The sequence below is a fragment of the Sorghum bicolor genome, chromosome 8 (assembly GCF_000003195.3).
Source record: "Sorghum bicolor cultivar BTx623 chromosome 8, Sorghum_bicolor_NCBIv3, whole genome shotgun sequence".
NCBI lineage: Eukaryota > Viridiplantae > Streptophyta > Magnoliopsida > Poales > Poaceae > Sorghum > Sorghum bicolor.
The window spans coordinates 4,563,117-4,576,533 of NC_012877.2; the positions used below are offsets into that span (position 1 = coordinate 4,563,117).

The 13,417-nt window shown below is 42.2% G+C and overlaps 2 protein-coding genes across 3 annotated transcripts; one reads left to right on the forward strand and one right to left on the reverse strand.

Moving 5' to 3' along the window:
* LOC8073479 (probable serine/threonine-protein kinase WNK9) lies at positions 6,340-8,724 on the reverse strand. The gene is made up of 6 exons (XM_021445948.1): positions 8,583-8,724; positions 8,357-8,394; positions 7,835-8,065; positions 7,498-7,718; positions 7,161-7,318; positions 6,340-7,058 (listed from the first exon to the last, which is right to left on the reverse strand). Exons 1-6 carry the CDS (start codon positions 8,679-8,681, stop codon positions 6,561-6,563), a joined length of 1,245 nt encoding a protein of 414 aa, XP_021301623.1. The 5' UTR covers positions 8,682-8,724; the 3' UTR covers positions 6,340-6,560.
* On the forward strand, positions 10,197-11,380 carry LOC110429664 (leucine-rich repeat extensin-like protein 3). 2 transcript variants are annotated; one of them, XM_021445950.1, is made up of 3 exons: positions 10,197-10,585; positions 10,660-10,815; positions 10,916-11,380. In XM_021445950.1, the coding sequence occupies exons 1-3, from the start codon at positions 10,309-10,311 to the stop codon at positions 11,029-11,031; spliced, it is 549 nt and encodes a 182-aa protein (XP_021301625.1). In that variant the 5' UTR covers positions 10,197-10,308; the 3' UTR covers positions 11,032-11,380. The 2 variants fall into 2 exon arrangements, with proteins under 2 accessions (XP_021301625.1, XP_021301624.1); XM_021445949.1 differs by having other exon boundaries at positions 10,199-10,585; positions 10,657-10,815; positions 10,916-11,340.

Here is a 13,417-nt window from a genome sequence, read left to right on the forward strand (position 1 = left end):
CCTCTCTTCTTTTCTACGTGTCTCCCTTCTTTACCTCTAAGGCCTTATTTAGTTCACCCCAAAACCAAAAACTTTTCAAGATTCTATGTGACATCGAATCTTGTGGCACATGTATGGAGCATTAAATATAGTTGAAAACAAAAACTAATTGCACAATTTGTCTGCAAATCGCGAGACGAATCTTTTAAGCCTAGTTACTCCATAATTAGACAATGTTTGTCAAATAAAACGAAAGTGCTATAATATCGAAATCCAAAAACTTTTTGGATCTAAACAAGGCCTAAAAAATGAATGAGCTTGTTGCTCTATACTTGAGCACTTGAGCCTCTTCTCGGGCCTTAGGCCAGTCTCAGTGGCCCGTTTCAATGCACTGTTTTCAAAACAAATCCGTTGACAGGGCACCAATGAAACGAATAATGAAACAACCTCCACAATGCATGAGTTTCACCTTGACGTTTCCTAGGCTGGGTAAAGCATTTAATTACTGCAAAATGATTAGATTACATGCAAGATGGTGAAATGATTTAGCCCTCAGTGGAGATTTCATCCCGTTTCACCGCGTGGGAAACAATGCCCGTGGAGTTTCACCATGGTGAAACTACTTACTTCTCTCTCCTCTTCGTTTCATGTAAAAAGTGCAATTTTGCTGACATGACGCTCTAATAAATGTGCATGACATCCTGGTGAAACCCTCACTGAGACTGACCTGATTGCTCCATATTTCAGCATCTGAGATTCAACTCTAAAACACAACTGCTTCTAATGGAACCCAACCCCAGAAACTTTTCAAGCCTCCTGAATCAAGGCGATCCATCACAGTACTCATCAGAGGGTGTTGGCCAAATCTCACCTCCTACACCCCAATCTCAGCTTCCCTTTAGAAAATCCAACTTTCTACAAAATTTCAATCCTTTTGGTCATCTAGCAATCCACCCACCGTATGGCTATTCTCCTCCCAGATTTCAGTGTGTTCAGCAGCAAGGGAGTTGGCTACAAGCCCCTCCACCGAGCTTTCAAGGATTTTATCTCTAAGATAGTGTTGGTCCTTTGGGTGCACCTGCAGCCAGTAGATCACCATCAATGCTGCAATTTGTCCATTTTGGTGGAGCTGTAGCCAACTCTTCTTCCCATGGATCTGAGTCTAGTTCTCAATGCTCTGCATAACAAGAAAAGCAATCATTCAACGTTGATGAGTTAACAGTTAAGTGATAATAGTGAAGAAGAAGAACCAAAGAGACATCAACGCATCAATTGGAGTGAAGAAGAAAATTGGTAGCTATTTGAGTCGTGGACAAAACACTCCACTGATCCCTATATCGGCATCGACAGGAAATTTAAGTACTATTGGAAAGATATAGCTGATGAGTTCCACAACAATGCGCCAAAAAATGGCCACAAGAGGTCAGTCAAGCAACTGAAGACACACTAGGGTGATGTGAAGACACACTTGCACCAAATAATGCTTCTTTGTGTGATATCCTGCTAAACTTTGTGACATCCCTCTTCACATCATGGAGGAAGGCATTAGAGACATCTAGCTGTCGAGTGGGCCACCGCCAAGAGGCAGCGATAGTGAGCACTGTCCGAATCGTTGCTGGCTTGACGATGGGCGTGAAAGTTTCGCCAAAGTCAACACCGGCGCGCTGCGTGAACCCACGGACTACCCAACAGGCTTTGTAACGATCAAGAGACCAATCAGGACGGAGTTCATGTGTGAAGACCCATTTGCCCGAGATGATGTGGGCTCCAGGCGGGCGATCAACAAGACGCCATGTCTGATTGGATTGCAGAGCATGGAATTCAGCTTCCATGGCAGCGTGCCAGTTTGGGTCGCGAAGAGCAGCATGGGCCGAGGAAGGGATGGGCGAGATTGCTGCAGTGCTGGAGGATGGTGGCGAGGAATCAGCGCTGAGGGTGTAGCGCGGATTTGGCTTATGAATGCCGGCCTTAGCCCGTGTCAGCATGGGATGAGCAGGCACGGGCTGTACTGGTGGCGAGGGAGTGGCTGGCGCCATGGCCACTGCAGGCGACATCGCCGCGGGTGACGTTGCAGACCCAGGGTCATTGGCAGCCGGAGATGCCAATTGCCGAGGCATGAGGAAGTGGCAACGCAGAAGTGGGCACTGGAGAGGGATGATGCACCTGAGCATGCTGGACAGCTGGAGCAGGCTGTGGAAGCATGACAACCTCTGCTGTCGGACCAGCTACAGTAACTCGTGAAGGAGAAGATGGTCGTGGGCAACATCGTCGTGGGCGCGCCCCTATGATCAGCTAACTAACTCACTTATAAAACTGTGGGTTACAACACATATATAACAAAAATAGCTGAATGAGCTCACATCTGACAATATAGCAAGCACACGTGACAGATTTCACACATAAGTTAGGTGGACAATTAAAAATGTCATATATAAAACAACTAATCATGTGCTGCTAATGTACTGCTAGCGGATCTATAGCCACGGCCAACAGATTTTAGTCGCTCCTCTCTCCTCTCTTTATTTGCATCACTATTCAGGAAACAAGAACCAAATGTGACAAATGCTTCTCAGCTGTTTATAGGCAACAAGAACTGCATCAGTTGTGTAGCCGCTTAAATAGAGGTTTTACATGCAATGATGTCTTCGACTTCAAAGCTCTTTTAGTCTGGGGCTGTTTAGCCTCCACTATCTGTATTTTGTACTCTTGGTGAATTTCTCTATCTCCACTTTCAAGTATAAAATTACCCTCAGTTGCACGTTCAATCAGTAACATGATGCATGTATGGGGCATATGGGATGAACTTTCGGGTGTCCGTGCGAGTTTTTTCTATCTCCCTGAACATCATGTCTATAAAGTCAAAAGGCTTCCCGAACAAAACATGATATAATACAGCCTGGGTCTGATTGTTAAGCTCATCTCTAGCTCCATTCTTAGGTAAGATGGTCCTTCTCACAATCCGATTTGCTGCATTAACATTTTCATCTTCAATCAACATCTCTTCTTTTTGTGTGTCAGTAATTCTGTCCTTAATCTTTTCTGCATCAAAATGATTACTGGCCTCATTGTCCCTAGGAGGATCAAGTAGAACTTCCTGACAAAATCCCTTCGTGAGAGTAATCTTCCTATTTTTGCCAGTCATCCACGTCAGCAAAGTCCTACTCGGATTTATATAGAAAGTGGAGAAGAACTGTTTGACCGTTTCTGCATGCCAGTCCTGTCTTGTAGATACCAATTTATGAAGACCAATGTCATGCCATTTTTCCTCGAGATGTCGAAACTCTCTGGAATTGGTGATTCTGTCCCAACAGATCCACCCGTTAATTACTAGAAAATTTGGTCTTCTTATAAATACTGGTGTACAGGTCCTCTTGCTCGGTGGACCAAAAACGTGCATCTCTTGAAGATCTGGCATGTCCATAGAAATTTTCTGTTTTTGATAAGGAATACCGGGCCTTCTTTTTTTTTAAGAGAAAACCTCCGCTTTTATAAAGCACCAAGTTTGGATACAAACTGGGGATACCAGTATCTCGAAAAAACAAAGGGAACTAAACAGAGTCTATTACAAAGGCCACAGCCTAGACCAAATCTTCAAATCTCAAACACATCTGTAGACATCATCAAACTTGGTTTAAAGTTCCTCATCCAGCAGATCAAACTGTCCTTCGCCTGAAGCACCTTCCATCTGTCACTTTCCTTCAAGAGTATCGACCATCTCTTAAGGCATCAAATAAAACGTCAGATGGCGTGTTAGGAAAATGTTTCTCTATTGCCATCTTGTTCCTTGTGACCCATAGGGTCCAGGCAAAACCTGCGAAAAGAAACATAAGAACTCGCATAGACAAGAGACCTTTGCCCCACAGCCATCCCTCTGTGAGTTCTTGCAAGGAATGAGGGACATCTCCCAGACATAATACCTCTCTTATGATTGACCATATCAATTTAGCAAGAACACAGTAAAAAAGAATATGATTAATGGTTTCTAACACTCCACAAAGGCAGCATTTGCCATCTCCTTTCCAACCCCTTTTTAACAGTGATAGACCCACCGGCAGTTTGTTGTTAAAAGTTTGCCATAGAAAAAACTTTATTTTGAGTGGTATTTTACACTTCCAAATAAGTCCAGCCACCCTACTCGGTATGCCTCTGTTTGATAAGAATATGTATAGAGACTTAGTTGTAAACATCTTAGTTTTCTCAAGGCCCCATGACACTCTATCAGGAATGGTTTCATCTATAGAAAAATGTTGAAGTTCATCATATAGCAAAGTCCATCTCTGGAATTCTTCACTTGAAAGAGCTCTTCGAAACTGCACAACCCAATCCTGATCAACCCAACAGTCCCATACAACACGGTCAGGGTGACTCACCATTCTATACAAATCCTCATAATAGATTTTTAGTGGAACCTCATGCAACCAGCAATCATGCCAAAAGAAACAATTATTACCCCTGCCAATTGTTAAAGTAGCTCCCCACTTAAAGAGATGTTTAACTTTTTGAAGCCCCTGCCAAAACTGAGACTCCCCTTTGGATTTGGCAGAAAAGAAATTAGTACCCCTCATATACTTGGTTTTCAGCAGTTTAAACCATAACTCATCAGGTTCCTGCAAGATCTTCCAGATCCATTTGACAAGCAAACAATCATTCATCAATCTAGTGTTAATGATGCCCAAATCCCCTTGGTCTTTTGGTCTAGAAACCATTTCCCATTTAGCCATATGATATCTAAATTTGTCCTCAGTCCCTTGCCACAAGAAGTTAGCCTTAATGCTATCCATTTTTTTGTGCACCCCATCTTGTAGCCAATAAAATCCCATGCAGTATAGGGGAATGCTGCTAAGACAGGTATTAGAAAGAATTTGTCTCCCTCCTGAAGTTAAGTGTTTCCCTTTCCAAGGGTCAAGCCTCTTGTACAATTTTTGAGGGAGGAAGGAAAAAGCACTGGTATTAAGATGTTTATTACTAATTGGAATACCCAAATATTTCATAGGCATCTCCCCCCAAGACACAGTTTAACATATTGGCCATCCTTTCCTTTTATACTTGATGAGCTCCAAACGCATAAACTTCACTCTTATGATAGTTGATTCTCAGCCCAGACAACCATTCGAAACAATACAGAATCAATTTAAGATTTTTAATGGATTGATCTGACCCATCAATCAAAATAACAGTATCATCAGCATATTGAATATGTGATATGCCCCCAGGAATAAGGTTACTCAGCACCCCTTGCAAGTGACCCTTACTAATTGCCTTATCTAGGAGAATACCCAACACATCAGCCACTAGATTGAAAAGAATGGGGGATAAGGGGTCACCGTGTCTTAAACCCCGAAAGGTCTTGAAATAGGGGCTTCTCTCCCCATTTACATTAATGCAAACCTTACCTTCCCTTACAGTGCTCATCACCCATTGAATCCACTTTTGGGGAAAGTTTTTCTTTTCCATGACTTGCTCAAGAAAACTCCAACTAACTTTATCATAAGCTTTTTCAAAATCAATTTTAAGAATAAGACCTTTCTTTTTTTGAATAAACGAATAAGACCTTTCTTGTGGGAGAAATGTAACTCATGTATGACTTCATGCAAAACCACTATGCCATCTAAAATATTCCTCCCCTTGATAAAACCAGACTGATTTTTTCCTACCACCCGTTGAGCAATCAGACTGAATATTTATTTACTAGCAAAAATTTAACAGTTTCAAGAATTGTAATATTTTCCTGATGCCAAGTTGAGAAACCGGCTACAAATTTTCCTCTTTATATTTGTTTTATAAGCACTAGAGACCCGCCCGTCACATCCTCATCTTATTATTCTTTCGGGCACGCGGCCGAGACATGTCCTGCCTCACACAGTCACCACCAGCGCCCCTCCCACCAGTATGGTCCGTTCGCTTATCTTATAAACCATATTTTTCTACTAGTCAGTAGTATTTTTTCTCTCATAATAAATCAGGGAAGAGTATTTTCAACCTGTGATTACATCATTGTCATGAAAGCCTTGCGCTATGCATTGCCTCGCGCACCATGAGGGTGTTGGCATGCAGTTCCTCCATGAGCTTCTCCATCCTGTACCACCTTTCGTTGAGATTAAAATGCTGCTTTGATTTGTATTAGTTTGTTAGCACGCTTTATAAATATTTTATGGTTAAAAGAATTTAGAGTATGTGATTTTATACATCAGCATGTATGACAAATTAATGAGGAACACATCCACAAAACTACCCTTGCCATTTTGATGTGGAGGCGTTTAAGGGGTAGCTGGGAGTTAACCGGTCGGACCCAAGTGGCTACGACGCTATCATCCAATTCATTCATATCCGCAAATGAAGAAAAACAAATAGTATCAACAGATTGTTCTCAATTCTCTGCTGCTGTCAATAATAGCTGCATCCACTCTACTATATAAAATTTCGTCATCATCAACTGACGATTCCATGCTAAGCAGCACCATCTCGCAGGAACTGTAAACTGTTGTACACAAAAGAGGCTCTGCCCCTATTCAATGAAACAAAAACGATAATAATACTAAAGATACATATATGTGCAAACCACTGGGGAAGCAAAGGTTATATCATGGCGTGGTAACACAAGATTTCCAATAACGAATCAGGACGAGCAGGAAAGCACCAATCAACTCTGTAATGATCTCTATGCTCCCTTGTGGTAGCTGAACCTGCTCAGCCATTTCCGTGGCAACAGAAAGGCCTGTATCCTTAGCCACGTCCAATGGGAACTCTGCAACTTTGAAACCACCTAAAAGTGTTGGATCAGGAAATCTTAGCAGCAGATGGACAGGGTTGGTAACTTCCATGTTTCCTCTCAGCAGGAATTCTCCCTTCCGAAACACAAAACTGTCACACTGATCACCATCTCTAGTCACATTCTCGATCTCAACCAGGGAGACTGAAACTGGAGGTGCTGAAAGAGAACCATATATATCTTTCTGGAGGAAAGAACTCTTAAGGAGCTCACTCGCAGAGAGTCGCTCATCCACTGGAGCTAAACAGTTCTCTATGAAGGATCTTACCTCCACATCTTTAACCTTGTAGAGAGCAGCTGGCTTTTTACCCTGTAATAACAATTGGGATTAATAGAACATAAAAAACTGATTCTATTTTGAACAATAGTGTGGAAGGAACAAGGTATTCTGTATGGACCACAAAATGCATACTTCCGAAACGTTCTTGAATATATGGCCAATGCCTTGACATTCACTGTAAGGATGTTCACAAGTCACCAGTTCAAGCATGCACATCCCAAAAGCATATATGTCCACAAGCTCATTATAATTCCCAGTGTAGAGCTCTGGTGCCATAAATTCCAATGTCCCTGGATTTGATGACAGAATTGCTGTTAGTACATGATCAAACTGAACAAGGAAGATTCTACTGCATCCCTTGAGCTCTTCCAAAGTAGAAGTACAGGGTATATATAGAACAGGTCTAAAAATGCATGTACCTGTTAAACAAACACTATATAGATTTGTGTAAGGAGACAACAGACAATACCTTTTATACTTCGTGTTTTCTGTTGTTGCATGAATGTCGCCAAACCAAAGTCACCAATCTTCACTTTTCCATGATTTCCATTTATGAATATGTTATCACACTTTAAATCCCTATGAATGATGGCCGGATTCTGACTATGTAAGTATTCTAGCCCGGTCAGTATCTGTATCGCCCAACGTCTCATAGCCTTCATGTCCAATTTCTTGTGCTTTGTGCGATATCTAATAACATGTTAACTTCAAAAGGTTATTTCACAGTTCATAAGGAAAAACAAAACAGTGTTCATTTTATAGAACCTCAAAACTCAAAAGCAGTAAACATTGAAGGAGGTGCATACTGTCTCAAGCTGCCTGATGTGAAGTACTCTGTGATGATGTTTACAATCCCCTTGTCCTCATCGATCCAAGAGGCAAACAACTTGACAATGTTCTTGTGCCTGAATGTCCTCAGCAGCTGGATCTCCATGTTTAGCTGGTCCAACTTTTGTGAGCAAACCATGACAGAGTCATTGATCCTTGATTGGCTCCATGCAACCTCAACACCCTCCAGCTTGTCGAAGGCTCTATAGCTATATATCCATCAAATCAGAATTAAAGAACACACAGGAGCAGTTGGATCTCTATAGATAGATAGATTAATTAGCTTCCTCCTGCCAAGTGTTCTTTTATTTCCACAAAAGTAACAACAATTTTGTCTGTCACACATTTTCAGCTTCATCAGTTGATTGATGATATATCTACATGGGACAGTTGTGGACTTGTGGTCTTGATTTCGTATTTATCAAAAAAAACTGCATTGTGTCCAGTCAAAAATCAAAAATAAACAAAAAGATCAACAGATGAGATTGATCGAAGGATACACAATCTTGACAGCCCCTGATCCTACGATCTCATCGTACTGCAGACACGCCGCGGTGCCACACCATTAAGAAAGGAAAAAAAACAGAAAAGCAGGTAAATCTTGCGTTCATAACCATACTCAGCTCACGATGTCATCACACATCAAATCATATAATCATCATATAAAGACATAAAACGGATCTGATCCAGGAAGAAACGAAGCTTTGACAAGTGAAGCCTACATACACGGATGAATCGTCCGGTAGGGTCTTTCTCGACGAAGCCTTCTTCTTCCTCCTCGTCGGGAGGCTCTGTCTGCTGCTCCTCCGCCTCCACGGCATCCATCCCCGCTGGCCTGCTGTACTGTATACCAGCCAATCCAAGTACGTTTACTTCCACGGAGCAAAGAAGTTACCCACAGAGATTTATATGAAGTTATTAGTTGGCGGCGGCGGCGGGCGGCGGCATATATTCATGGATAACCAATCCACGTCCAAGTGTAGTCCAATTCCAGCCCGGGTTGTCTCTAGTCCAATTCCAGCCCGGTTTGTCTCTTTTTCTTCTTTGGAAGTGTTTAAAATTTCACCCAAATTTCGCAAATTTCAGTGCGAAGAAAAATCCGAAATTTACTATAGTAGACTCATATTTGCTGTGGTTTATGTTGCATATCTTCTACTTAATAGATGTATAGTTATATAAGTCGTGCTAATATTTTAAAAAAAAAATAGAAAAAATCACACTTTATGTTCAAGTCTCCAAATAAATTTTGGCAAAACTTCAGCCAAATTTTATGAATTTTGATAACTTTAGGGATGGCTAAAAAACTTTTAATAACAAAACTAAAAACCCCAATTTTTCAGTAAATTGTTTGAAACAATATTTCTCAAAGACCGAATTGGTCAAACCGTAAAAGACCAGCCAACCTCAACACTAGCCCAGCCCTCTAGTTTGGTCGAGATAGCGGCTATCAAAACGGGCCTAAGTTTTGAATGGTTGTTCAAACGGTTGCTTGTGATGAAGCTCTGAGTTTGGCAATGAATATAGTGCACGCCTTATGCTAGTGCCTTCAATTACCTTGGCTGAGTTTACTTATAAAAGTTATTATGATAATAAGGTGGCTATAAAATATTACTAAAAATATATTGATAAAATTATGATTATAAGTTATGGTAATAAATATAATTTTTTTTCATCAAATAGAAAAAGTTGTATGATTACCTAATTGTTTATTAGATTCTAATGCAGCGACCCAAAGCCACACCCCTCCTGTTTCCCCACCTCGATACACCATAGTCTAATCTTTTTGATAAAAGAACTTTTATGGTTAAAGAAAAAGAAAGATGTAGAAAAATCTGTTGATTTATGGTTAAAGAAAAAAACAAGAAAACATGAGTACCATCGAAATTTCAAGCATTTAGTTTTACTTCTATTTTCAGAATCAGATCACATAAATATATCCGTTTCCAAAAACCGTATTTTTAGAAATGGTTGGTAGTTGCTTTTTTTTTATGAGAGTTGTTATTAGTTGCTTTAAGAGGAATAGAAGTATTGGTCAACCGCACCTACAAATCAATTTGTGTGTGTGTGTGTGTGATGTCGTAGTACCTATTTTCATCCCACCACTGCCTATTATTCTTCGTGCTTCCATTTTTACTTCACCGATGTCATACACTCATACATATGGTAGAGTTGCTAGATTCTAGTCAAGGGTCCGCCACTGTTCTCATCGTGCATTGACCGGCAACGGTGGACGGACCTGGAAGATTGACCCCAGCCCAATAACGAGAGACGACACCGATGAGCACTACTACTATACTATTGTGGCACGTACTGCCGTGCTGCATGCATGTGCGTGTGTGTCCATGGTTGTGACACTGAGAACACGGCGGCGCGCGGCCGGTGATGTGTCCTATAAATACCACGGCGACGCCGGGCAGCAGCGGAGCCCAACACAGTACACAAGCTCATATCAATGGCTATGGCGGTGCTGCCGCGGCGTTCCCGCCGCCCGGCGGTGGCGCACCTCGCCGTGGCGTTCTGGCTGGCGGCCATGATCAGCGCCTGCCACTGCCGTAGTGTCATCCCGGACCAGGGCGGCCTGGACCCGGATCCGAACCGCCCGTGTCGGTATCTCCATCCTCCGTTCTGTCGTTCGCCGTCCCGGCCCCGTCCTCCGACGCCGTTGTCCCCTTCGCCACCGCTGCCACCGGCGCCGCCGTCGCTGTCGCCACCGCCAGCCACGCCTCCTCGTGAGTTGAGCACTTTCATCAGCTAATATAACGAGCTTGTTAGCTTAATTATTTACCTCTCCATTTTGCAGCAGCTCCGGCGACGACTCCGCCACCGCCGCCGCGAGGCCATAGGCCCCCGATTTGTGGCCATCATCCGCCACCCCAGCCGAGGCCGATCAACCCACCACCGATTCCGTTGTTGTCCCCGCCACTGCCACCGCCTCCGCCGCCGGCGGTCACCCCTCCTCGTAAGTGCACCGCTGCCAGTAGCGTTTATTTGCTAGCGAGTCTTGATCTCGGCTCATCACAAACTCGATCTCGTTTGCTTTGCTTCCGTTTAATTTGCAGCTCCGACGACTCCGCGACGCCCTATCTTTCCGCCTTGTCATTTCCCTTATCGGTGTCCTCCACGGCACCGGATCTGCCCGCCCCAAGGTTGCCCAGGCCAAGGTGGTTCTCCCTAATGGCTAATATATGCTGTAGTCACTTTGATGTCACCATCATCGACGTCGTCATCGATCATTGTCCATTTGAGGTTCCAAACGGGCAAACAAAATCATCATCTACTATACTATATATATATATATGTACCTATATTTATATATTATGCAACGTGGAAAGCCATTAGCCCGTGAGAGACAGAGGCCTCTACTAATAATAATCTCAAAAGGTCTTTGAAAGAAAGTATCACAGAGTTGTTATGTATGTGTGTATTTGAATAAAATTTTATAAGAGGCTAACTAGGCTCTGTTTAGAAAGTCTCTCAGCAGTCATCAGCTTTTGCTTCTCCAAAGTGCTCGTAAATTAAAGCTAGAAGCTCTCCAAACAGGGTACCTTCTTTAATTAAGATGACAAAAACTCCAAAAGTTTTACTTTCTACTAAAAGTAGAGAAACTCTCTCAGAGTACCAGCAACGCGGACGTATATGGATGTTAGCCTGAGCAAAAAGTTACCTTGACACGACGGCACGGAACACGGGAACAACTCTCTCCACCACAACGGTGGGTGCTTCTGTGTTGTGTCAATTGGGGCTATGGGCTCCTCTGCAAGCTACACTAATGGTCTGGGAGGATATCAACTAGGCAGCTTTTTCTATCCGAGTCTACTTGGACTGACCAAACATATATACAGTTCGGAGCATTGGAGAAGGCCTCAAGACACCACCAATGGAGGCTAACACTCTTAGCAGTTCTATTATATAAATAAAGTGATTCACATAGACTAGGAAATATTGAGACTACTATTCATACAATGCAAACTATCAACTTGAGGTTTGCAAAGAAACTTTTTTCTTTCATCATGCCTCACCTTTATTCTCTCTCTCTCTCTCTCTTTTAGCATAGACCACCTTCTTTCTCTCTAAGCATTTGTAGCGTCTACAAGTCGCTATGACAAATGCAGAGAACCTACTTTTTATCCGATCCTACATGGCAATTGGGGCTACTAGCAAAAAGGCAGCATCGGGGAAGGCCTCAGAGCAGCTTCTCGAGCTTTTTTTTTAAAAAAAAATCTATAGGAGGTTCTTTTAGAAAAGCTACAGCTCCCCCAAACAAGGACAAAATAAACAAAATGGTGTCAGACTCATTTTGGTTGAAGAGAGAAAAACAGCTCTCACTATAGTTTAAATGATTTAGGTGAATCCATAGCTACTTTAAACCCTGCCAACGAGCCCTTAGGGATTGGGACACATGGGCTGATATTAGTACTTGGTCTGTGTGACTTTTACAATGTTGGGCTCAGCCTACCTTTGGCGGTTGAGAGACGACAAGGCCATCAAGAATTTGCAACTCATATGCGGCTATGATCTGATGTGGATTTTCCCTCCCCTTTTACTGTTCTTCTTCCTCTTCCAAGTATTCCGGCTGCTCTGTGCTTATCCGATTCCCTTATTCTCCAATCCTATCCACTACCCTGCTGCTAAGGTTAAGTTACTCCAATCCCTAGCCCTTTTACAAGAAGAGGGATCAATATGGTGGAAAGCCATGACATCGTATCATCGCATCACATCTTTGATGCTACGACGTGCATGTTTGTTTCAATTATTTCACCTCTGATTTTTTGGAGTTTGGAACTTTACATCACTTGCTTTAAATTCAAAGAGAGCTAGAACCAAGTTTTCAATTTTTACTGTCTAGGGTAACTTTTTACACTACCACAAAAAGGATTTTAGATGACGTGCCTCCTATGGCTACCCCTTGCTTTAAATTCAAAGAGAGCTAGAACCAAGTTCCCTTGCTATCCAACATCCAAAAAAAATATGATCAATACCCTACGGCTAGGAGCAGAGCCAACAAGAAACTTCCCCTTTCCATGCCCTCTTCTATACAATTTGTGTTGCAGAGAATGTGAAATGAAATAATTGCCATCAAAACACATTAAACCTTGTTTGGATACCTTTGTATGTATCCACCTCAATCCATGTGCGTTGGAGTGGGTTGAGATGAAATTTAGTTTTAAATTTTATCTCAACTCACTCCAATACACATAGATCGAGGTGGATACATGGACATCCAAATGAGGCCTTAATTTTCATAGGCTAACGACATTACTATAATGTTAGATTGGTAGTTCGTTATACCTCCAAGATAAGAATCTGTATAAAAACTTGGTGGTAAGACTCGGTGACTTCTCCAGGTCTCATAACACATTGTCAAGAGACTCTGGAATGATAAGAACAATTGAGGACACGGTGTCCTAGAGTTTCTCTCACTAACATACCTGTGATCCATACAAGTTTTTTTAAGTCAATACCACATTCCTCCTTGTGGATAACTATTAGTTACATATATATTTTATTTGGAGAGGAGGAGATTTCAAACAACTCTATAAAATTGTATCTTCAATTGTTTT